This window comes from Cyclopterus lumpus, chromosome 24, assembly GCF_009769545.1.
Source record: "Cyclopterus lumpus isolate fCycLum1 chromosome 24, fCycLum1.pri, whole genome shotgun sequence".
Lineage (NCBI taxonomy): Eukaryota > Metazoa > Chordata > Actinopteri > Perciformes > Cyclopteridae > Cyclopterus > Cyclopterus lumpus.
In genome coordinates this window covers 8534656-8562241 of record NC_046989.1, presented here as the reverse complement: position 1 = coordinate 8562241, position 27586 = coordinate 8534656, and the positions used below count along the sequence as shown (strand labels likewise).

At 42.8% G+C, this 27586-nt stretch overlaps 1 protein-coding gene across 1 annotated transcript in view; it reads right to left on the bottom strand.

Moving 5' to 3' along the window:
* Positions 1 to 26826, bottom strand: part of LOC117727729 (NHS-like protein 1) — a 35405-nt gene extending 8579 nt beyond the window's left edge. Inside the window, 3 exon segments of the mRNA XM_034528157.1 lie at positions 1282 to 1409; positions 5124 to 5276; positions 26610 to 26826. Of these exon segments, the coding sequence (XP_034384048.1) occupies positions 1282 to 1409; positions 5124 to 5276; positions 26610 to 26802 (474 nt within the window). The 5' untranslated portion in view covers positions 26803 to 26826.
* Positions 26827 to 27586: the final 760 nt, after the last annotated feature.

Here is a 27586-nt window from a genome sequence, read left to right as displayed (position 1 = left end):
CCCAAATTCTTCTTGTTATAAGTCAATTCCAGGGCATCAACCAAAATTTGCCTGGCTGAAAATAAATCCAGAGATGAAAAATTGCTGGATTTACGTCCATTACGTTGTATCCGGACAATCCCCAGCACAATACTGGCTAGAAAAGACGGTGATTAGTGCTTTCATACAAACCGCGCATGAGGGGAGGCAACCGAGGGGGGCAGTAAAGGGGAAGATGTAAAGGACCTCAGCAATAGTTTGGTAGAAGGCACGGCTTGTTATTTTGCAGCGAGGCTCAACCTGAAGCCCTGTTTCTTCTTTTGAAGTTGCTGTCAGGCAAAGTTAAGCTCACTGGCCTCAGGACAACAGGAAGTGATGGGGACAAGAGACAAGCAGCGGAAAGTAGAGAGACGGATACACAGAGATGGGAGTCGACAGTTTAGAGCGACAACAGCGTGTCATGTGGGTCGAGGGTCAGGGAAGGAATGAAACAGGCGGTCGACATCAAGGCGCTCAGGGGGACAAAGGAGACCCTGGTAACAAGAGTGAAAGACCCTCTGAGCCTCTCAGGACCCCTCATATCACATTGTGTGTGAGAAATAGCGTCAGCTAAATGACATGTAATGTAATGTAATGTAATGTAAAAATAAAAATGAGGAGTGGCTGTTAAACCATTTACACTTCACACTAATCAGTCACTTTTTGTCTATCTTTTTGTTGATGTTACTTTTCTATTCCTGTCTCTTTTCTTCTACCTCATTCTCTAATTTATAGTATTATGACAAACAGACCCACCAAGTGTAAAGGAAAAACAACAAAATAGTTTATCCTCTAAACATGTAGCTCTGCCTGAATAATTAGACATACCAGAGAATGAGATGCAACTAAAATAGTGAGTGGAACATTCAAATTAACTTAATGCACACTGACTAATCACAACACAATGTGAGAGTTAGCTTAGTGCTGGTTCCCTATGCACAGAATCTGATGTTACCGATTAGTCCAAGAGGAATAATTGACTGACAACCCTTTGTAGGTGTTAGTCTTCCAGATTTAAAGCTAATAATTCTTTATTTGAAAAATAAATTAGAAAATAAAGCCAGGAAGACAGAGAAGTGACTCGATTAAACTGCATTCCTATATGTAACCACTAGAGGGCAGACTGCCACTGTTGAAATGACTGGAGGTGAGTTGCCATGCTGCTGAATCAGTTGCACACAGCGCCCCCCCCACACACACACACACACTGTTACACTTGGACAGCTGTGAGTGTATCCGAGTGCAGAGTTTGTGTACGTGTACCTTCTTATCATTGTCATCCTCCTCCTCAGCCTGCAGGCTGCTGATGGACTGTAAGGGGTCACAGAAGGTGGGACCCTGAGAGTAGTACTGAGAGCTCCGGAAACCATCTTTCCTCAACTTGTCGCATTCTGCAGGACAAACAGAAACAGAGAAACATATTATAGACAAGAAACAATTAGCATCTTTGTCTCGAACAGGATTTATTTGAGCTTTTCATGTTAGCAACTCTTATTATGATCACGTCTTTATTTGAGAATATTTAGTCGAGAGCTTTGTTGGGTGTGAAACATAACAACTCAGGACCCACTTTTCCTTCCTTTGATGATGTGAGATATTTATCTACCACAAACAGTCTGGGTTTATCAATGTATCATTACCTATTTAAACACATAACTCTCAATACAAACACTGACTATAAACTGATCCCAAGGAATGTGTATATTGAACAGAAATATTCAAAATAAGTCATTCAACCACACTATCGTAGGAAGGATGGGTGAAATATCTCTAGGACACACACAGACATAGCTACATAACACGTGTGTGTGTGTGTGTGTGTGTGTGTGTGTGTGTCAGTCACAGGATGGCAGTGCCTGTTGGACGCTGCCAAGCGCTGCTCACACCTCTCGTCACCACCTGCTGTGACGGGGTTGTGATGCATGTGTGTGTATGCCGATGTGTGATAAGAAGGGAGTTTATAAACGAGTGTGTTTGTGTGTAACCAGGAGGGGGGTATCAGCTTCAGTCTGTCACATCCAGATGGTGGAACTGTCCCCCTCTCTTTCTCTCAGGGGGCATTTAGCATATCATATCTCTCCTTGCAAATATCTACTAGTGCATCCTTTGTCTGCTCTTGTAAAAGCTCAATAAATATGACTGCTACAGCTTAGAGGGTTTTGCGTGTGTTTGCCAATAACCTGAAGGACAAAGACATTTTAATTGTTGAGGGCAATTATTACATTCTTTTTCCACATGTAAAAACCTCCCATTTCTTTTTTCTTGCATCTTTGGGATGTATTCAATGAAATCCAATTTAGTGACTAACACGTATGTGTTCAAAAGCACATGCACATCACTCCTCGCCTGGCACCTCAGAGATGCTGCTTTTGATCCCTTTTATGTGCCATCTATCTCCATAGCTAATTACCGCCCGTCTCAGAGGAGAGACACGCTGGTGCATGTATAATACTGTCAGCTAATGGATCCTAATTGGGTTTGGCAAAGGTAGCAACTGTAACAACAGGCTGATGTGGTAGCGGTGTGGAAGAAGGGATTTAGAAAGCATGGCGATAATGAGGACGATGACAGGAGGTGGAGCTGTTACAATTATTGGTGTTGCGTGATTGAGGAAGGTTGGTAAAATAATAGGCCTTGATGAGCCTCTTGTTGCTAGGCAGAACTGAAGGGAGGAGCAAGACGAGCAGAAAGATTGAAGAATATTAAGTACAAAAACACCGATATGAGAAGGGTGTATATATTTTACAATGGCATGTCAAACAAATGTACAAATAGTGATTGATAGGAGACTGTGTGTGTGTAGTGTACAGGGTTTTCTTTTTAGAGCTTTTAGCGTAAAGTTTGGCATGCCCGTCTTTGGGGGGGTTGCAGCGACACCTTGCACGTGACCCCCCTTCTTTCTCTTAAATAAACGTTGTTGTTGTTGTGAGTGAGACTCAACTCATGTCTATGCAGGAGACAAAACACGTTTAAAAGTCTCTGTGTTCAGCTCTCAGCTTTTAACTGAATCTCTCTGGTTTGAAACTTAGTTTCCCTCCTCCTTCCGATGAAACCCCAACGTTTGCTTAATTTGCTGCATAATAATAAAAGCTTTAAAGTGTTCAAGCAGTTAATTGCTAATGCTACCTGTGAAGCTGGTTATGATGGTGATAATAGGTGATGATTATGAAAGCTTGGGGATTTAAATCTAAAATCTACACATATTCTTTCATAAATAAACACTATAAACAAACTACAGCCCCTGGCTATCACTGAATGACATCATTGCCTAAACCAATGCATAATTCTTGGGATATTATTGACAGTGATCACATGACTGTTACGCAATTTTCCTGATGTATTTCGACCTGTTGGCACTTTTTCTGGAACTCAACAGCTGACTGCAAAAGCTGAAACCCACGTGTGGATGCATGTTGCCATCTGATTGGTTATTGATCGTTTGGCTTTATAACAGAAAGGAGACTTGTGTAGCTTGCTGCGCTCATGCTGACAACACTGGATTTAGTGACTGGTTACATGTGCACAACAACAAGGGTTGAGCCTGGTTTAATCTTCTGATATTAACGTCTAAATTACTTAATATCTTATAAAAAATACAGTCACTATGGTAGTTTCATTGCTACTGAGATTGTTGTATTGGGATTTTAATGTTTTCTTCTTTTTTACTGTATGAAGAAAACACTAAATATACTCCCTCTGTGCTGGGCTGCAGTTGGGCGTGAACCCTGCACTCTCAACTTCTTGGGAGTGGACAAGTAATAAATGAGTGAAAGCACATGCAAAGACTCAATGGACAGCACAGGTGCTCCCATTGAACACCTGTTCTCTTTTAGTTCGGACCCCGGGGATGGTGATGACAGGACGAGAGGACGATGACAGGGGGAGACGGGGGTGCAGAATTAATCCAACCTCCCAGGTGGTGTTTGCGTACCTAGCAACATCAATATTGCAGGTACAACAGCCCAGTGGGAAAGAAAGCCTGCAGTGTGTGTGTGTGTGTGTGTGTGTGTGTGTGTGTGTGTGTGTGTGTGTGTGTGTGTGTGAGCATCAGGTTACAAGCGGCTTCTCCCCATGTATTGCTCTCTCCCTTTATCTAATTTTTATCTTCTGGCACACAAGGCCAACCTCGCATGTAAACAACAGGCCTTTACCGTCACACTTTGACCCATTTACCCGTACGCACCCTTGCAAACCTTTTTTCTCACACCTGCCTCCCAGTCTGTTATCTGAGTAATGGGTGGAGAACTTTCCCAGAAACTCTCAGCGAAACCAGTGCCCACATTTACTGGTGTTTCCATTTCTCGTTGTAAACATGAAACTGTCACTAGACTCCCTGTGTTTGTTCGACAACAAGGCCGTGTCTGTTTTGTCTCTTGGTTGTGCTGCACAAACAGGGAGAAGAGGATCTCACACTGTCGTGTTGTTGGCTAAACTTTGGAAGGAACAGCAATTACAGGGTTGGACGTTTTTACAAGCAGTTGATCTACTCCTTGATGTCATGTGAGATTTGCCAGTGTGTATTCGTCCACAGAAACATTAAAGCTTAAACCATTCATTAGCTAGAAAATGAACATGTAACAGGTTTGATAATCTTTTATTGATTATTGTCACTTTTCAAGCAAAAATGTCCCAAAAATATCTCTAATTTCAGATTCTCAAATCTGACGTTGTTTTCCTGATGTATGCAAATTAATTTGAGTTTGTGACTGTTGGTCGGTTCAAATAAGACACTTAAGAGACGTCAAAGTGTTTTTTTTCTTTTCAATTTACAATGTTTTATGAGTATACCAGAGAATTTTTTTCGAAAAAACCATTGACTGACAAAATAGGATTAAGATTCCAGAAACATAAAAACGCGTATTCAAATTGAAGGTTGTTGCATTTTTGTATGCGACTTGTAAAATAGTCAAAGTGGCTGATGACTGTGGGAGTTAAATTTCCCTTTAATTGTTGTTATCCAATCATAGAAAAAGTGAACCTTGAACAATGCAAACACACGGTAATCCCCTTCTCTCCATGAGAGGCAGATGACTCCTCTAACCCGACTATCTGCTGTTATGTTGGATCCTGTCTCTCTGATGCGGCCCAGTTTCAACAATCCTTACCTCGCAGGGCGGTCTTAAGGTTGACTTTGGCTTGGCGGTGAAGGTCTTCTACGCAGGGCGGCCTGCTGCCTGGAAGGAAGACGTTCTCCTGCTGGTGCCATGGAGCTGTGTAATGAACCGTCCACTTGCTCTCCTCATCCAGGTTGGACACCGCTGCAGAAACACACAGGTCTGGTTATAGATTTTAAATTGATCTCGATTTATATTTGCAATTGTATTGACCCTAGTGGATCTCCTGGGGGATCTTTTAACAATCTTTTTGTTTTGTTGACAAAGTGAAAAAAGCAAATGATCATCGTCAGTTCTGTAATTCCCAAAACCTTTGGAAAACCATAACTTGTGGACTAGAACATGTCCTGCACAAGCGGAACTGGCTACTGGAAGAGAACAGGAAGAGGAAGGAGATTGAGGTGCCTTGCATCTAGGTGTCAGTCTCCACACTAACAACGTGACACACATCTGAGACATCGCACACACGTCAGAGGGGGAGGAGGGATGAAGAGTACGTTGGAGTGAACCACGAACCGGATGATATCCAGCACAGATATTCAAACTAACTTTTAAGCAGGCTTACTTGTACTTGAGTGAGAAACTATACAGCAATATAACACACCAGCAGCTAGCAGCACTCATTCAGTGGGTTTAACATCTCGTTAGATCAAGACAATGTAGGTCTTTGGCTAAGATATCCAACTATCTATTCCTTCACAAGAACAAACCATACTTCTTGTTTTTTTGTAATGTCTCAGTCAGACATCATCAAAGAAATCACAACAGAACATGCTATTTTCCCTTTGCTACTGGTGTAATTGTTGCTTGTAATGCTGACGATCATGGAATCAAAGCTTCCCATGCTGCATTCGTATGCCGCTAAATAAAAATGTCACCAAAACCGCTGAGCTTTGAATATCAACACACACACACAAGTCTCAAAAGTGTGGCTTACCAAGTGAGCGTAACCAAGCAAAAGTAGCTGATTGTGGATGTAAGGCTATCTCCATTTAGACCGCTTGTCCCTGTCCTGACCATCACAACACGTCCATCTGACTGCGACTGAGGGAGAGGTTTGAGGAAACCAGGAGGAAGGGGACGGGTCGTGAAACTGTGGACTGGTTTTGTTTGAATGCTTTTTCACAGGTGCTAATGAGCCATAGCAGAATGCATAGGGTGTGTGTGTTGTTGTGTGTGTCGGGGGAGGACAGAAGACCTCCAAGGTATATGTATGGGGGGGGGGGGCGTAAGCTGCTTTGATATACAGATAACTTTGGATAGGCTTCAGCGGTGGCCATCTTAAAAGCTTCTGTGCGTGTCCAACTCTGCTTGTATGTGACCAGTGAGTACAGCAAAGTCAAACATAGTTCTATGACAGTCAGTCAGTGTGACGAGTCGTGCTGCTGCTGGTGACCACGTCTGTCGCTACAGCTTGTTGAGGCACGGGCAGCTGCTGATGTGAGCTTAGGAGAGGGGCCATTGTGTTTATTCATGTTCCTACTAACTCTGTTACCAGACATTGTCTTCATTCACAAATCTCCACTTTCTCTCCCCACTATTGCTGCTATCTTCAAACCTACACACGTGTTGCATGCATAGTAGTGTAACAGCACAAATACACCGATCCTGCTCGTTTACATTAGACTATAACAACCATATGAGTGAGTTGTAACACATTCGAGCACGCATGCAGCAGAAATACAAGGAAACAGGAAACCATGTCGACTCAGATCCGTGACTGCAGTCTCACTTGAATTACCCTCTCATAATCATCATCTGGCACTCCGACCATATGAATAAACACCTGTAAACGTTTGAACCAAATGTGACAAAAGGAGAAGTCAGACAGAGACCCTTCATGTCTGAGAGGGTCAAAAAGGACGGAGCAACACCCACAGTCATGTCACCATGAGGGTGTGTGTCACAGCGCAGACTTGTATAAAATCCATTGACCACAAGTCTGGACTGGAGAGTTGCATTACACACACACACACACACAGTTACCACAAAATTCACTCGCACACAGGAAGTAGAATTTTAAATGTGAAGTGTAGAGAAGCAGGCCAGTTGCGGTCGGCTTTGTAGCTCACAGTGCTGACCACACCTATGAGCAAGGCAGTGACGCCCCAGCTGTGCGTGAATAAGAGCATGTCCTTAAACTAGCTCACCTGGTTAAATAAGGATCTTACATAACCCATTTCTTATGAAACCCATTTCTAATATTCTTGCTCTCTCACACACAGGTAGACCTTCCCCACTCCCCCTCCCTGACTGGGGTTTGAATAGACCTCAGTAAGGCTATAGGCAGACCAAGGACATGGGGACTATGGACACAAAGCCTGCATTGTACCCCTGCATCAGTCTCCACATCAGGCCTTTCAGAGCCACAATGTGCCCTCGCCCCTTAAAAACACACACACACACACACACACACACACACACACACACACACAGACACAGACAGAGACAGAGAGAGAGAGAACTATGGCGCGAAAGTCTTTTAAGACTATTAATCCCTCTGTCCATTGACATCTCAGCTCTCTCTTCGTCCATTAAGGACGCAGACTGAAAACTGGGGACTAAATACACAACACACACACGCACACACACAGACAGACACAAACCGGCAGCAAGGTGCATCAGAGCAAAGCGTGCGGAGGCTGCACACAGTAATCCCTGCAAATGTATTTGTATGCAGACGCATACACACACCAACATTACAGTTGGTGAGCTGTTATGATCAATAATCAGTGTTAATCCAGAACTTGACACCAGCCAATAGAGTATTGATTTTCATGCATAATACAACCTCCTGTGTTTTGTAAGGGTCAGCTTGGTTCAGATATATTTTTGAGATACATTGTTAAGTCATTAAAAGAGTTGCAAATATGTTAAAATCATCTTAGTTTGTGGGAGTATACCTAAATAAATTTGCATAAAACCAAGATTAAATTGCAATTCCAACTGGTGTACTCCTAAAGCTGAGGATATGAGCACTGCGCAGTCTGCAGCTCACTATCCCGTGGAGCAAGGTGCAGGCATCTGCAAGATAAGACGTGGAAAGTACAAAAACGCTGAGCTCATGATGAACAATATCACCTCAGCTTTGACTGCCACACATGCTATAAATACACCAGAGATTAGAGTCGGCACAAGCAGTTTGCCCTGCATCAACCAGCTCTTTGTTTAACATCCTCACATGCTTTAATACATAACCATTAATAAAATAATCATATAGCCCTGGAGCATTAACCAATAATCATATCCAGAATCTACTGTATATGGCACACAGACCCAGTACGGTTTCCTTTGATATCCAGATCAGATTATCTGAAGCATTTAAAACAAAATAAACATACAAAACCCTAAATAGTTATGAGAAGAAAGGAAAATAGGCAACTATTTCCAATCTAGAAGCATTTCAAATGCTTCCAGCTGCCACTTTTACAAATGCTGTCGGGTCATTTAGTGCCATTAGTGGTCGGCTCTGTGAAGTCTTGGCCCGGTGGTTACCTGGTAACAGGTGCAACAGGGGGTTGTCACTGGGCTCATCAAAGACAGCAGTGAAGCAACATGCTCACAGGAAACCGTTAGAATGATCAACAATTAAGCAAAGCTGCCAAGTGTACACCTTTGATACAGACCAGCTTTAATAAAGTCATTTAAAAATGTATTTTTATTTGTTATTAGTCGAAACAAATGTAGAAACCTCTGACACTCAAACTAAAAATATTTGTATGGCACATTAACGACCAAAACAGAGCAGAAGTAAACACGTCTTACCCTTCCTTTTAAAGTACTTAATCACAGATTTTAGCGAGGTCCCGATAAACACCATTATTCCGGTTGAGTGTGAACCTCTCTCTCTTTAAAAAAAAATCAAAAATCAAAATCCTGTAGAATAAGAGAGAGAGAGAGAGAGAGAGAGAAGGTGGGACGAATGAACGCTGGTGTGGGCTCACATTCTCACTACACGGCGCCTAAGAGTGTGTGTGTGTGTGTGTGAGCGTCTACTATGCTGACAATGAGCCTCTACCCCTATCTCTCTCTCTAAACACACCCTGGGTCCACCACCACTCCCCCCTCAGGCAGTCCAGTCCTCGGAGACGGAGACGCACACACACAGCGGGAGGGGTGTAGGACCGGCCCCTCTGTTCCTCTGTGCTTTGGTTACCAAGGAGTTCTGGCTCCCTTCATTTCTCATCATCAGTCTCTCTCTCTCGCTCTATCTCTCTCTCTCTCTCTAGCTCTCTCTCTATCTCTCTCTCTCTAGCTCTCTCTCTCTCCAGCTCTCTCTAGCTCTCTCTTCTTTACTCTGCAGCTGAAAGTTAAACTTGCTTTATTAGAACAAACAGGCAAACTCGTGCTATATTGCTGTGAGCGACAATTCTCATTTCAGTCCACGTCTCTCTCTTTCTTTCTTTTCTGTACTTCCTGCTCCGCGTAGTGTGTGTAGTCCGTGTGTCTCCACTTTCACCGCTACGACAGACGAGTCTGGGGAATATTTCTGCATCTGATTAAACTACCAGCCACCTCTACATCCTTGTACATCCTTGGAAAAAAACAAAACATGCTGAGCTTTTCATAAGGCATTCTCAGAGGGATGCAGCATCCACCTGCATGCAAAGTAATGGAACATCATGACATACAACACCAGATCAGTGTGTCCCAAATCTTTTTCTGTCGACCATCTTTAAAAAAATGACAAACCATCGCGACCAAATTCATAATGGGACTTTTCTATAAATTATTTGTGCGAAAATAAAACATTCCTGACCAGTTTTACAGTTTTTCCCGTCACCTTATATTATATTGAATATAAATCACAACTTTGTTTTATGTATGTTTCATATACACCAAATGAATGCATTTGGGCTGGAGTTCTGCATTGGTATCAGAATACAGACAGAATTTACGTTAGCTTTTCATATTAGATTCAATGTTATAAATAGAATACAATTATCCTCACAATACAAACTTTTAGATTCCCTCGTGTGGCTCAACGCTGTACTGCGGGTATAAATGTCAAAAGACTATTGAGGAAATTCAGCACATTTATTTGGCGACTGATAAAAGTCTTTGGGAATGACAAAAACAACCCTGTTTTCTAAGGTGTCAAAAAATTATAGATCGTGCTCATATTCTCTGTATAAATCTCCTTTTTTCTTCTCTCTGGGATGTTTTTTCTCTCAATCCCTGTTCCTCTGTCGGATCACTCCCAGCCTGCTGGGTGCGCACATGGCCACTGGATCTGTGCCACATGAATATAGATCACATACAATCCTCCCATTGTCCAATCTGCTCACAATCTATCACATACACACACACGTACACACTCTGGCACCCACCATTCAAATGCATGCAAACGCAAACCTACACACACACACACGCACACACCCACACACACAGACGACGGGTTGCCCCTCCTTCTGCGACCGTATTTCTTTTCAGCCCAAATGGTTGAAGAGGGGAGGTTGGGCGGTGTGGAAGGAAGGGAGGGAGGGAGGGATGGAGGGAGGGAGGGAGGGAGGGAGGGATGGGGCTGCAACAAGAGCTTGAATGGGACTGCAAATGATCCTTGAATTTGTGGGTAGAAAGGTTTCCCCTCACCTCCCCCCCTCGACCTTGCTCATCTGAACCTTTCAGCCCGATTCTGAAGTGCTGTAGACAACAGTTTGGATTTTTGTTTGTGTGTGTGTGTGTGTGTGTGTGTGTGTGTGTGTGTGTATGTATGTGTGTGTGTGTGTGTGTGTGTGTGTGTGTTGTTGATGTTTAGTAACATTCCCCGTTTCTGCATTGTCTACTGTATGCTCAGCTCTTGTCATTGAGTTATGAAGCTCTAAACGAGACTCTGTAAATGTCATATTCTTATTGAGAGTTCAACCCCATTCAGATTGACAGTCAACGCAGGTTTTCTCAATCACCATGTTAGTCTGAGAGGGTTTGAACAAAGTCGTTCTCCATGTGTCAAAGTTGAGTGTTTGGCTTGTTTCTCATCCTGCACGCGTACCGCATTAGGATCATTGATGCAGACACAAGCCCAAGTCGCATCACTCATTAAAGAGCCTATTGTTCTCTGGACAGTATCCACACACACGTGGACCCCCCCCCCCCACACACACAGCGAGACAGACGGGTCAACAGCTCTATCCGCTGAAGGAGGGCTTCAGATCTAGGCCACCTCTAGGATTAGGGCTATCCATCCATCCATCCATCCATACATCCATACATCTTCCACTTGTTCCCCGTGAAGAACAGAAGCCCCCAGATCAAATAATATCAATCTTTCATGTTCATACACTGTTATGAAGCTTGGACCTCAGCGGAAGAGGCTTATTTAGCACGACAAACATCAGGGCTTATTAGGAACATGATTAAAGAGCAATCTGACTGATAATAGCCCATTGGACCTGCAATTAATACATCTTGATTACCTAAAATGAGGCATTATTTTCTTTTTCTTTTTTCTTTACAAACTAGTTGTATTAGCAAATGATCTAAGACTCTAACAACTACTGTCATTATCAATTAACACGCTAATCTTTACAGTATAAACCGATTATACATTTGGTCTATAAAATGTTCCTGTATTTCCAAAGTGACATCTTCAAATGCTTTGTTTTGTTGGTCCGACCAAAGCAGAAAGTTTAGTTAAGAGTACGTCTGCTTGAAGAATTACTTGATAAATAATAAAATGATCGATAAATCAACTAAACGCTGCAGCTTGTTGGGTTGTAGTGGATTTTATATGCACATGTAAATAAGAGGTTATGTTTTAAATTAATACATAAAGAAAGTTATGATAATTAATTTGAGGAATATTCTGAGGAATGTATTATAACGCATAAGAGAGGATCACTGTTTTAGTATTCTGTTTGTTGATGACAAATGTAATGATTTATTGTATGATGCATGAGAATGAATGATGTTTTATTGTTTATAGTTGAAAGGGATGGCGATTGAAACCTGAGATGTTGTAGCGGATAACGCTGATGACACTATCAAGCCATTCTTAGCATTCACACATCTCAACGCATGTTCATTAGCATTAGCGCCTGTGGCCAGACGCGATTATCCCTTCTTGTTCAGCAAGCAACTAAAAAGATGCTGAACCTCTGGGGGGAAAAATTAAAAATGTGGTCGATGTGAATAATTAACAAGTCTTGTTGCACTGGAGGTTATTAGGACTCAGTGGTGAATGTGGCAGAGTTATAATAAAGGAGAGCGATTGATGAGGGGCTCCTGCTCTTCCTCCTCCTTACATCTCCCCATAAACATGGCGGACGCAACAAAACATGCACGCTCTAGTTTTCTTCTTTTTAGCCCAGGCTGCTTAATTTAACCCCAAACCCCACATACCTTCCCCTCTCATCCAATATCTATCAAACATTCTTTCAAATTCCCAAAGTGCCTGAACCTGGCACATACAGACACACACAAACACAGACATACACACACCTCCCCCTTCATCTGACAGGTCTCAGCTTGTATTTTCTAATTGGACTTAATAAGTGAGAGCTAAGCTGACCCCCTAAAACCTCTCAACTCTACCAGATCCGCTAATGTAAAAGCTCTCTCCCTCTTTCTTCCTTCTCCATCACCAGTTGTCTTTCTTCTTTCTTTTAGACGTGAACACTTTCATGACTGCTAATGTAATCTTGCATGTATTGATTTGTACCCTAACCCGTTCCCTCTCTTTCTTTTCTTATGTTCTCTTGTTCAGGCCCGACCTGGCACACCTTACCATTAGGCGGAGCAAAACCTGCCAGGTGGAGATAAGCAGGAAAATGTGAGGTGTGCAAAAAGAAGCCAAGTATCTGTTGCACACGTGAGCGCGCACAAACACGTTGCATCTGTATGCGAGCAGCATCGCACAACATAACCGTGTGGTTACAGATTCAAGAGAACTTAACATGTGAATGGATTTAAACAGAGGCACTGGAAGGTCGCTGGTTTAAAATTCATTAACTTATGCTAAGTGAACAAAAAGATGTAATCTGTTCTTTAGCAATGAAAGGCACTACATTACTGAGAGCAATCTGTATTTAAATTTTAATTTCCAATGAATAAAATACAAATTGACAAAGACCTGCCTAAGTCTAACAAACAGCCAAAAACATTTAGTTCATAACAATGTGAAAAAGAGAAATGAAGCAGCTCTTTAAACTTGCAAACCCAGTAGCAACAAATGTTGTTCGGACAGGAAATGTACCAAAACCCCTGAAAAATGAATAAATAAAAACATTATATCATATGCCCCTCTCATCTCATTCCATCTCTCCTTTTCTGTGAATGAAAATGATGAAGGTTGAGGGGTTGACGATCATGCTCCATGTTTAAATGCAGGAAATACATTTTCTGTCTCTGTGTAAGTCAAAATAGGACTGCAAAAACAAATCTGTAATTACTGGAGAATAACAAAATGAAAACAGTAGTAGTATAATTTTTGTGTTTTGATGCTGATGATAAAAGTCGAACATGGTTATGAGGGAAACAACTCTCTACAACGCTTATAAAGAGGCAGTTCAACTTTAAACTCACTCCTGTATAAACACAACTCTCTCACTAACATAACACAGACACAGACACACACCAAGATGACAGAGAGGCTGTGCTGAGTAAACAAGTGTGAACTATTATTCTGTCACTGATGATTTCAGCATGAGGTGAAGTTCCCGAGCATCGCACGCACACAAACACGTTTAGTTAGGCCCACTTGCTCAATGACCCTATTCTGACACCAAACCCTTGCCGTGTCCCTCCCTCTCCCCCTCTCCATCTTGTTGCAGAGGTTACTGGGTCCTCCTTCCTCCCCCACTACTACTCTTCTGGTGTTTCCGTCTGACCTACTCCATTGAAGCAGCTGGGATTCCATCACACACACACACACACACACACACACACACACACACACACATACTATTCATTCCCACAAACCATCTAACCGTTGTTATAATTGACAGTGTGCACATAAAACATGTTAAGACAGAGACATAACAACATCCCTTCCCTGCAAGCTTAGCCAACAACACACAGAGACAAAGCAAAGCCCTCTATGTTCACCATCAGAAAGTCCCAACAGCAGTGTATTTGCATGATTACATGCAGAATGCAGAAGGGCGAGGGTTAATGAGCTCAGTCTGTAGCGGTCAAATGTACTTCAGGCTACTGAAGTGGCTCACAACATTTCATTCTAGTGATTTAGCATGGGGCTTTTTCTTTATCTGGCACTTGAGTAAATACGAGAGTGTGTGATTTTATTCCAAAGTGTGTACATTCTACACCAAGGGAAAAATTGTCAGCAATTAAAACTACTGTGTTTTGTGAGTGTGTGTGTGTGTGTGTGTGTGTGTGTGTGTGTGTGTGTGTGTGTGTGTACGCTGGGTTATTCTTCAGAATGAAAGGCAGTGGGGCCCCCCTCTATAGGCTGCTCCTTCTTTGTGACCCATGAGAAAACCCTGCAAGTCAAAGTGACACCCTGCTAACTGCCCCGAGCATGCCACACCATCACGAACCTAATCAGACCCCGTTCTTTGCGTTTGTTTTCGGTTTCATAAGTGTGTGCATGCATACCCTCGTCTTGATATGGTGACACACGTATACTTGTGTTATCTGTTCAAACACTGTGTAGCTTGATGTGTGTGAATCGGAGAAATGTCTTTGAAAAGTGCAACACAATACTAACGGGGCGGGGGGAAAGAAATGGAGATGGCAAAAGTTTTCACAAAGACTTTCTTTTAAAAAGGAAGCGATGGGAAGCAACGATTGCATCCACAAAATGTTGAAGGCTTCTTTGATGTGGTCGAAGCCAGTAGCGATGTGAGGCCGGATAGAGGAGGCAGCGTTTAGAGGGACAAAAGAAACAAGAGAGGAGATAAAGGCAGCTGGGAGAGAAAAGTCAAGGGCGGAGGACGGGGAACCAGATGAAGTAAAAAGAGATATAGATGGGAATAGAAAACATCCAAAAGAAAAGACTCACTACAAACAGTTATCATACACACAAACATACACAAAGACCCAGCAGGCTTGGCAGTCATGCCTAATTTTCTGTCCCCTGATGTCTGACCCAACCCGACCCCCTTTGAAATTCAAGTCAGAATAAAAGAGAAAGACAGAGAGAGACCAGATAGATGCACCTCTGTTTGAGTGCAAAGACACGACTGCATTGGAATCGAGTCTGTGCTGGAAAACATTGCTGCTGTGCAACTAGAACAGGCTACGAAAAGCCTGAAAACAAAGAGCAGGTCAACTAGTAGCAATAACATCTGGAAGTGCACAAACTGACAGCGAGGTGTGCAACCGTTAGATAAGTCCTTCCCATACATTCATTTAACAAGCAAAGTTTTTATTGGCAAATGTTAGCTTCGGTACAATGAAAGGCGGCTCGCTCTTAAAATGTACACAGGAAGGTTAAAATGCTGTTATTTTACGAGCAGGCTGATTTGTACGCCAGAGCTTTTGGTGCCTTCAGAGAGGGTGGCAGTTTTGTTGCTAACTTGAGGCGTTTTATGTTCCCGTCTGGATGGATTTGTAGCCAACTGTCCATTTCCCCCCGGCAACGGAGTTTTAAATCGAATGCAATCTAACCCCAGTGGCCTGTCAGCCCCCGTGAAGTCGGCCGGACAATAAGATGAAACTGAAAAAGGAGGGTTTCTAAGTTTGAGGGACAATATTCAGTGGATGTTTTCCTGCTGTTTGGATGGGCTCAAGAATTTGGAATTACGTTTATCGCAACCAAAAAACAACCCTCGGATGGATTGCCATGCAATCTGGTCCAGATATCCACGGTGCACAAAGGATGTAACCTGGTGACTTTGATTATCCCCTGACTTTTCTTCTAGTGCGACCATGAGGTTGACTTTCGTAGTTTTTGAATGAAATGGATTGTAATGACATTTGACAGACTAACTGTCATAGGTTTGCTGATATCTGACTTCACATTTTGGTGCGATCATTGTGTGAACATTTTTATTTATCCAATACACCAATACATCACACTAAACTAAGATGGTAAACAACAAAACCTGCTGTACATCAGCGGGTTAACATCATCATACGAAGGTTAGCATGCAGCCGTTAGCATTTAGCTCAAAGAAATGCTTTGCAGAAGTACAGTTCTTTATCTTATTTTGACTAAACTATCTGACTTTATTGATTAAGTCTGGTAAGAAATCCATAGTCTTCATGTGGAACACTCCATGTTTGTTTGGGGCATAAGCGAAACAGCATTTTGTCTGAACAGCAAACAGGTAGGTCCTGCAGTAATTGATTTCTTTCAGTTCAGCAGCATTCGTTCAGTCCTTGGAGCGGTTCCTATTCTGAATTCGGACGATGCCGGTGTGTCACACATGTATGACATGCTATCATAAAATGATTTTACAGTGGAAAGCTCCATTCAGCTGCTGGTAGTGTAACATAAAGACAGACCCCTGGCAGCCCAGACTACATTAAGAGCCATTACCATCCAGCTTCACTGTCTCCACTCATATCGACTCTTGGCCCTTCTCCCTCTCCAGTGAACCCTCCCGAGGACCCGCCACATCAATAACCACAAGGCCTGAGTGTCTCACTGGCTGGCAGCAGGCTGACATCATTGTTCATGCTATTGAATGTGTGCATGTGCGCCTGCAGCTGGTTCCCCAATCTACTGCATTTAGACAATAGACCGATACACACATTACAATCTAGACCTTAAAAGGCACTGGATTACGATCATTGCATCCCAGAAGCTTTATCTTTGTTGTTGTCTTTGTTTATCCTGTTCTCACACACACACACACACACACACACGTAGGTTATAAGACAATACGTGTGCCTTTAGTCAACATGCATACAAGCATGTACAAACACAAAAGTTAATATGAACATGCACACACTTCCACCGTAGGAATGCCTGCACACACAGCCTTATGTTGGCTGCCACGCTTATTTCCTGACCTACATTTCAACACCAGGGATGTCTGCTCTTCTCTGTGTGTGTGTGTGTGTGTGTGTGTGTGTGTGTGTGTGTGTGTGTGTGTGTGTGTGTGTATGTAACTATCATTAATCCAATTTTATAATTACCTTCACAGACAAAAGGCCATAAATCTGACACAAAAACCAAGTGCCACGCTTGTTGTCCCCTGTAGTGTGTGTGTGTGTGTGTGTGCGCGCGCGTGTGTGTGTTTCTGCAATGCCAGACCTTCAAGCCCCACAAATAAAGTATACAACTGGCTTGATTAGAAGTGTGATGTCAATAATGTCTAGGCTGGGATAATGACAGGAATCAATAGCAGCTATATTACTTGATTCACTTTACCTATATGATTCACTGGCATCAATATTTCACTGCACACTTTACTCTGAGGGCCTTTAACTGAAACTCTAATCAAGAGTGAATTGTAGACAACAACAGCATGCGTTTAATTTCCAATCACCTTCAAAACACAGAATGGGTGAACAAAAAAGCAGAAAGCAAAGAAAAAATATATATACTGCTGTACACACAAGTTCATGTGTAGCATGATACCACGACCCTCGTGCTCAGCTCTCGCTGCTGACGAGAGTCTTGTCTGATTTAGACACAGAAGCACAGACCGAGCTCATTTAGGTTAAGTGCCTCCACTCGCTCAAGGGCACAAAGCAACAAGCCACCTGGGGCTCGCCGGCATCACGGGGGAGGGAAGCCGAATGTGTGTGTGTGTGTGTGTGATAGAGAGATACAGGGGTACCAATGGGAAGTGGGTTAAAGCCATATCAACTACAACGTGTGTATGTGCGTTCCTCTACAGTTTCTCCACCACTGGAGCAAAATTAACACCACGCCGTTTGACCCACTTCCCACATTGCACCTCACTTCTCATCAGCAACAACAGTAGGTCATTGTGGGGAGGGGAAATGAGGGGGTTGCAACATCAAACCATCTAATCAACAATCGGCAATACAACCGATTTACCAAGGACCACAAATCTAGGAAGTGAGCAAGACAATCAGCCTGGAGGCGGGAGCACATTCGGGAGGTTAGATGTGAAGTCGGATGCGAGTTCTGGTTGCTGGCATCGATCACTTTTAATAACCGATGCATTTTCAACGCATGACTGGATTTGGCTCCGTTCACCAAGCCCATGACATTGATCCAATTTCTATCTCTTCTCTGTTAGTTGGTTAATTAGAGGATGTTCTGTACATTCCACATTGCTTTCATAAGGCACGGACCCTGAGGACGACAATAAACTCCTGATTTATGCCAAAGTATAGCTCTGTGATGTCATGTGTGATTTTCTTTTTTGGGACCCCGAATACCACCGACAACACTAAAGTGGGTTGATATCTGTTGATTTCACGGCAGAGAAACAACATAGGAGCAGAAAAATAATGTTCACTCATGAATCCTTCCTATTAATCAAGTAAAAATCCACTAATTTGCAACATGTTTGTGCCGTTCACAGGGTTCACTAAATCTAGCTTTTATTGTACAAGTGAGCCTTTACAGATAAAGGTCTAAAACCTTTAAAAACCCATAAAGCCCAACGTCATATTATATTGTTGTGGCCAGACAGCAGCACCAGCTTTCATACCACTGTATCATCAATTATGGATGCTATTGACAAGAAGACGAAGAACAATCATCATCAACATCATCATCATGTGATACTTTATTGATACTCAGATAAGGCCGAGGGAGATTAGAGGTCATGGTCAGCTACAGGAAACACTTAATGTAGCTGTGCTGCTCAAACAGGGCTCAGACCAAAACCGTTATCTCTATGTGTTTTATCATTCATTAAATGCGACACAGAAATGCAGTAATGCAATCCGGACAAAGTTATTGGAATGAGTGAGTTGTAATCCCAGGGTAAAGACTGAGAGGGTTAAATATGTCTCAGGACAGACTTAGAGCTCATTAGATGACAGGGATCAGTATCATCTTTAAAACACACACATGCACAGTTCATGCACACACTGACACAATGTGATTGGTGGTTTCAGCTGACTTGTCAAATGGACTCTGGGATGCACACAGGTGTGTGTGTGTGTGTGTGTGTGTGTGTGTGCACATGCATCTGCTAAGCCTCCATTGATAATCCTATATTGAGACCTCGTCTGGGAAACAAGCAGGACCCCAAATCCACTTAACCCCTCCCTCTCTCCCTCTCTCCTCCCCCCTTTTCTTATTTATAAACCACCCCTTCTCCCCCTCTCCATCTCTCCCCCCCTCCCCCCTTTCTGTCCCATCTGAGCAATAACGAAGGGATGGAGGCATAAATAGGGAGAGCAGACCTTTCTTGGATGAAATGAGTGCAACCTCCTAATGGGTCCTGAGGGAAACAAGACTAGTTCCCTGATCAAATACTCCCAAAATTTAAGACCGCCATTATTCAAAATTAAATTCAATCTGACACCCCACATGTCTCTTTTTGGTGTTGATAAATGTGGGGAATCTGTCAGATGGGCAATTAATCCAACTGTAATTTGGTAATCACCGTAATCCAATAACTTTAGTCTCACACAATGTGTTTATGTGTGTGTGATCTTAAATCATGTCTATATTGGTTCAAATTGATGATTCACAGATGATCAACTTTGAAACTAAGGACGGGAAGCACTGCAGTCTCATCTACTGAACGAGTCTCTCAGCATGTCGGTACTACACCGCCACCTTGTGGTGAAGATTTGCCACAGCTGACGAATGCAATTGGTTTCCCAATGTCATCCAGCATAGACGTCCTTAGGTTAACAACAGTGTAGAAACGGAACTTCTGCTAGAAGCAAACTAAATCTGAGTCGAACGGTCACCAGTGCATGCTCCTTTGAGATTTTACAAGAAAAAGAAAATAGCGGTAGCTTCCCTTTCTTTACATTTGTTCTTCTTTTTTTGTCTTTAACCCTAATCTACCTACGCATGTGGAATAAAAAAAAAACACGAAGAAGAGACGTTGCTATGGTGAGGACAACTCATTAACGAGACAGATTTAAAGAGGACCTAAAATCACTCTCTCTCTCTCTCTCTCTCTCTCTCTCTCCTTTTATAATCAGCCTCAATGGGGGGACATGAGCTTTTCAGAGGCTTGGCTTTGCTTTCTGAGGCTTAATGGCGCCTCCAGCTGATTGGGACATAAAGGGGCCTGTGGCTGAGGAGCAGGCGGGAAGAGGGAGGCTGGTGCTCGGGTACATGGTGGAGGAGGAGGGGGTCTGTGGTTGATGAGAGCTAGAGGAGGAAAAAGTTACCTGACCAGATCAGATTATTCTTTTGTTGTTATTCGTATATCAACATTTTTAAATGTAATGTCTACATCAGTTGAATACATTTGTTTGACTATATTTTGGATCCCCTTTTCTTCCTTTTTTTGTTGATTCAACCATATATGCAAATTAAAGTACATAGTGCACTGCAGTGTAAACTATGACTTGACACAACAGTGTACAGTAATAACATTAATAATATAATATATAAATGTAGATATTTTTTTAATTATCAAAAAAATAAAAATATATAATATTGGTAACTATTGGTAGCATACAACATGTTGATACATTCATCAATTTGTTGTTTTCTTATGTTTGGATTAAAAAGTGTAAAATGTCAGAAAATTGTTTAAAAAAAACACAATTTCCCAGAGCCCAAAGTGATTCCCACTACTTTACGGTACATTACTGGTCCCCAAATAAAGGAAAGCTACCTTTTTCTTTCTGAGGTTTGTGTTTCCTTGGATTGGAGGAGATTGTGCGCTTTGTGGCAACCAAACAGTGGAAGAAATGTAACCATGTGTGCATTCAGAGAGCAGACTGGTCAGTGAGGCAAACAAGGCCAAGAGTCTCAGAGCCAGACTCAAAGCAGCATGAGGTGGAAAAAAGCTCCCAGTAACTGCAGCGCTCATTAAAGAAATGAGCTGTGACTGACGTAGACGCAGCTATGGAGCGCTTAGACACACTTATCCTGCACTAAGGCACAATTAGATTTTTCAATTACTAACAACATGTCCACTGTTGAACTGACTGAAGCTAAAGAAGAGGGCAAAAGCTGTTGCTGAAGTAAACACACGGCAGATTAAGTCTTAAAATCGCCTTTGTTGTCAAAGTGGCATCTTGAGTGTTAAAACTCTTACATCCATTATGTAATTGTTTTTGTAGTGCAGAAGGTTATTTAGCTTTACTTGACTGTCTTTTATACAGTGGATAAATAAACAGATTTTTGTCAGTGTGCATTAAAACATGAGGTGTATATTGCTAATGAGGGAGACAGATATGCGTTACTTGACTGCATGCGTATGTCCCAGCGTCGGAAATACACGAGGGCAAAGGGCAAAACTGACCCTAAGAAATATCATCTTGCCCCTGATATCACTAGGAGAGGGGCAAAACATGCCACCATAATTACCTCTAATAATTATGATAATTTAATGAACTTGTCAAAAACATCGTAGCCCTGACCCGGTCCAGTTGCCATATCATGTTTTGGATTTTCGCCTCGATGTTGCGTGTGCGTGATGAACCGAGTGGAGCGCTTCTTGACCTCCTGTGAGTGGGAGGAGAAATGTTCGTCGTCAACCAGCACACGTTGAATTCTTCTGCGGACTTCATCAAGGGGAGCGACAACGTCAAGAAACACGTGGCCATCGCCTCCGGTGAGTGATAACTAGTAGTAATTATTTTTGAACTTATTTAGTTCGCTTTAGCTAGCTAGCTAGCTCTGATGGTGCGTTAGCTCCAAAGGCTCGCTTGCTAGCTAGCGAACGTTAGCCAGAGTGCAGCCACATCCTCATAAGTTACTGCCATCTTGTGGTTCACAGCAATCCTCTATTTGGGGATAAGTACAATTAGTTGAGACTGCAGTTGACTGGGGGTTTCAAGGGTTACATGTTTAGATTAAGTCTATTGTTGTTTTTGTTTGTTCCATCTCAACACAGTGGAAGACCTCATGATGATCTCACTGGAGGGACCAGAAGAAGAAGATGCAGCATGTGTAGAATCTGCTGTGAGAAGAAAGCCAGGCGGCCTCACTTAAAACCCTCTGAGCAAGGCAGCAGGTCAGACCAGCAACTTCTCCAATGGCTGACAGTGACACAGATGACGATGATGAACTGGTGCCCTTTTACAAATAAGCCACTCATATGTATATGTACATATTTATTATTTGTCTACACTGTACGTATAATTTTATATTTGTTTTCATTTTCTGAAAAATTGGTTGTAAATGGAATTTAATGAATCCATGTATAGCCCTTTTATTACGTTTTTTTAAATGTTATAATATATAAAACATGTATAATTGTTAATAGGTGTTTAAAAATGGTTATAACAATAAATAACCACAAAGAAATAAGAATAACATTTAATATGATTGTCTGATTTCTGTGTTTAAAAAAATCTAAGAAAACACTTTGAATCTGTAGACTACTGCCTAATAGTCTTCTTATTGTCATTTGATGACAATTGCTCATATACTGTAAGCCTAAATAAGTATATTTATTATTTTGAACAAAGGTTAAATGTTATTTCAAAAGTTTCAAAAAGCGCCCCCAATTTTTTTATAAATGCCCCTGGATTTCAGTCAGTGGGGGCAAAAATTGCCCCCGAAAAAAAATGGTATGTCCGGCATACAGGAAATGCACCCACCAAAAACATTCCTCACTATCAATCAAACATTTAACATAGTCACCAGATTAACAGACCCTAAACCCTAAAAGGTGACACTTTGCAGTTAGACACACAAACACCCAGAAACCCCAGAGAGGAGATGAGCGAAGACAGAGAGATCTCAGAGCTCTAAACACTTGCTAAAGATCTGCATGGGCCATCTTCATCTTGTCCGTTCAGAATCTGGGTGCCATGTGGTGCATTACACTAACCCAACCACCAGGAGGCTCCCTTTGCTAACAGGGCGTGGGCAGCATGGGCGGAACAACACACTGAAAGTACTACAGTCAATGGAAGTTCATTGCGTGAGGGAAGATAGGAAGAAACAATCATTAGAAACTAAAGGAGAATCTACCCTGAAAGAAAACAGAAGCACAATGAACCATTTCAGTATTACATATTATATATTATCATTAAAACCCACCAATCCTTTGTGGTTTGAAAGCTCCCTGTATGTGCCTTGACACATTTGGTCAATGGAAGGATTAATGTATCTGTAGATTGCAGTAATTTGCTGTCCTGATGTGATAATCAAGCCATTAAGTAAAACTAAATTGTTCACATATGGGGCTCTGAGAGTCGCTTAAACCTGGTCCCTCCTGAAATAAACGCTGCTCTCCCTGACTCACTCCTCTCCTCCTACATCGCTTCCAGCCTCCCAAAGAAAAAAACAACAACAGCTGAGCGCAGAACCAGACTATTAATCTGACCAGATGTAATTATATTAAATCCATATGCACTTTATCTTAACACACTATTTGCGAGTACAGTTGAAACAATTAGTCGATCGACAGCAAATTAACGTGCAACCATTTTGTTCATCATCCTTCAAGAAAACGTGCTTCTAAATTGTAAGGATTTGCTGCGAGGAGCAGGCAAACAAAAGAAGAGTAAATGACCAAACTCAATTACCTCCCAATATTTGTCAGTGAATACTCCGTTAGCTGTCGGTCACCCATGATGGAGGAGCACCTGTTTAGCCAATCACTCGCCAGCCATTACCTATTAGGCCTCTAACAAGCTGAGAGGTCTCCATCTGTTAGACACACGGCTGGCTATTACCCATTGATTACATTACACCTCCTTTATCTCCTAGCCAAATAAATGTCGAAAAAAACACGTGGCTTGGACTGCAAGCTTCTATATCGAGTGTATAAAGAAGAAAACAAACACATCACTCACAGACTTTATCTATGAGAGAGAGGCTGATGGATTGTGGCAGACCGTTGCTTTGAGGGAAAACAGAGCCGTAACCCATTTTACAGTTGAACGACCCCAAGCAACCCCTGACCCCCTATTCCCAAAAGTGTGTGTGTGTGTGTGAGAAATCCCCCCCCCCCCGCTTTTTCCCTCTCATTAAGCTGTGTGTCATGCTCTCTCCTCCATTGTTCGGCTACCTCCAACCTGCTATTGAGGGGGTTTTCATACACATTCCCGACTAAGTGTGCACTTGTCTTTACTCATCTGTATTGTAGTGTGTATGAGTGTAGTAAGCTTTGAAACTAACAAGTCTCATTGTGCCGTTATGAAAAGGTGTTTCACCTAAAACCTAAAAAATCTCTGAGTAAGAGGAAAGATCGTTTTCTACAAAGTGTGAGAAGAAAAGTCTTCAAACCAGAGTTTAGGGTTTAGAATAACTTCATTTAACATCTTACCTTTAATTACTGGATATATTGTTAGCGCAGGGCAGCTTTAATGAAAGTTGAACCTGCAACTTTATCTATTGTGGAGCCACCCTCAATCGACAATCGAAAAGATGAGTGGTTAGTTTTGTGTGAATGAAAATGAGACAATGACAAAGAGCTGAGGCCAAGATTTAACCGCTCCGGGTTCTCAGCGCCACAATTATATTACCCTAACTGATTTTCAACAGCACTTCCCCACATAAATGCTGGCCGCATTTCATTTGGCCTCATCGAGTTACTCGATAAGCCCTGCCTCCATCAGGTGCTCTTCCCTTGGGAGCTGTTGGCACTGATTGGTCGATAGTTGAACCTGCCTCCCCATTGAGGGATTATGGGGGATTCGGTGGAACACCTGCTCCACCACTAAACTGATGTAGAATAGAAGGAGGATCAAGGGGAGAAGCTGATAGGGAAGAAAAAGGTGTTGCCATTTCTAATCTGCTGTAAGAAAATAAAGATGTATGTAAAGAATTGGGTTCAAGTAGGAAACAGGAAGATAAAAAGATTTAATCAAAAATATTTGCCAAGTCGCAATATGACCTACTGCAATTCTGCAGGAGGGAAAGTGTTTGTCAAAATACCATTTTAAATTAAATATTGTCATGCTGCAGAGGACGCACACAAAGGACGTATTAACAAAACTCCAATTTGAGGGTGTTTGTGTGTATGAGGGTCGTCTGTTCAGCGGTGCGTGAATACATGCGACTGTGTGGTTGATTCAACCTACAGAGCCCAGACAATACTGTACCCACGGCAACAACATCTTGAGCCATCACGGCACGTTAGCCAAAGCAGGCGTGAGGACGGGACATACTCGTATGTCGGCATGAAGAAAGACATTACAAAGCTGTTATTAGAGTGGATTAGATAGACAGACTTATTTTTGGGATAATATTAAAACATAAGTTACAGAAGTTGAATTATCTCTGCTTTTGCATAAGAAATTAGTTTGACCACTGGCATAATAAGCTCTATCAAGCACTGTAATGTCATATCCTTGAAGTATTCTTGTAAATAAATAATCTGATCATGTGACAGATCCTCTCTTTTATCTCCCCGATGGCTCCTTTATAAAGTAGCGGAGGTGAAAGTGGGTCACTTCCACAACCCCAGCAGTGTCAGCGGCATCCCCCGTTTACGGTCAGCTCTGTTACACTCCCCTGCAGGCCTGGCCCATCACCTCCAGCTGCTGGCTATTGTGTCTTGTTCCCAGGGGTGGCCACCCAGGGGTGTTATGATGTCCTATTGTCCCAAAAGAGAGTGAAGCATGGTCTAGATGCAAGCATGCACACGGGCATCCAGTGTAAATGACAAACATGCAAATACAGGCTGATACATGAAGTGCTACGTGCATGCTCAAACACATGTCCAAGCAAAACAGGGAAGTCTAGAAGTGAGATAACCCTCCGCAAACACAAGGTAATGCAGATTTAAAAGACCATAACTAGTGCACGGCAGGTCATTAGGCACAAGGTACAGTATTCATGAACGTCTTTCTCTGAGGGTCATCCAGTTCTATCCACTAGAGTCCAAAAGGTCTCAGAGTTCATAAAGCCACAATCTGTATAGATGCCGCACAAGATGCCCCGCATATAGCACACACACACACACACACACACACACACACACACACACACACACACACACACACACACACACACACACACACACACACACACACACACACACACACACACACACACACACACACACACACACACACACACACACACACACACACACACACACACACACACACACACACACACACGTTACAAGGGGATGAAAATCACCTAATGGGAAGAGACACAGCGTATAATTATTGCCCACAAACAGTTCAGGTGACTTAAGATATCTTTGAAGCTGGAGCCTGTTTCCCAAACAAGAAAAATACCACAATCATTGCTGGGGCAAAACAGCAATATGCTGCCACGTTAAGTCTGCTAAGTCTTACTAAGAGGCTCACGGTGACTGCTACCTGCTAGTCCCGCTCTAAAGTTGGAGGCAAGAACCTCTATAATCACATTATCTTTGAGTTCAAAGAGGATGAGCCAAATCAGACGAAACTGTCTGGAGTTTTCAGACTCAATGCAGCTCGAACATTATACTACACTTAAAACAGTTCGTTCCAACTCTACAACTTCAAGCGAATAATCTCCACAGCAGTGAAGACGATCCGCTCGCTAGTCTGTACCTTTGCTATCCTGGGAGGTTCGTGTTTTCCCCGGTGTGCCTTTGATGATTGGTCCAAGCAGCGGTTTGGGTGTCCAGAGAGAGTCCGGCCTCTGATGGACCCTTGACATGGAAAGCAGACGTTTGCGCAGGCAGCCCTCTGGCCAGGCGGGCCTTGGGCCTGAGAAGGTCTGGGTCTGGAGGCTGTTCCCCATCTTGTTGGTGGACAGGAAGGAGCACAGAGTTTGTTTCTCGCCAGGAGGGTCCTCATAGCAGGCCCTGTGCCAGCAGTTGACCACCGGCTTCGAGGAGAGGCAGTGCACGTATGTGATCATCCCCTGCTAAGACCAACTAACCAACCAACCCCCCCCCCCCCCCTCCCAATGCCCAACCTCTGCTGCACTATCCAGGACCAAAGCCCCCCAACTCCTCCTCCTCCTTCTTCTCCTTCTTCTCCTTCTTCTTCTTGCACGACCCAATCTCTCTCTGGACAAGCACTGGAGGTGCTGGGACGGAGGGGCAACTGTGGAAGACCTCCCTCTTGTCCAAGAGGCCACAATAGGCCTCCCCCTGTCTTTCTGGAAAGAAAGAACGGGGGTTTGGAGGTTTTTGCAACCCACGGGGGATTCTATCCCCTCTCCGTCTCCTCCTACTGTTTTTGTCCTTCCTCTCCCTCTCTCAGGGGATCCTATTGACTTGCATTGATTTGCCTGACAAAGGAAGGCTGTGCACAGTGTTAGATTACAGAACTATGGCAGCATACGGCTATCAAAACTTCTGCATAACTATCAGTTGGACGTCTGGCAGACAACCTGGGTGCTTGTAAAAACAGGATTTCTGCCCCCCCCAAAAACGACCACAAGAACTTAAAAAAAATACTCCAAAGGAAAAAGGACAGTGCCTAATTGGAAATACCTGTGGTTAAAGTATGCTTTTCTTCTAAATGCTGTCCTTGACCCAGAAGCATCACCACAAAATGTGCAAAAGATGATCCACAAA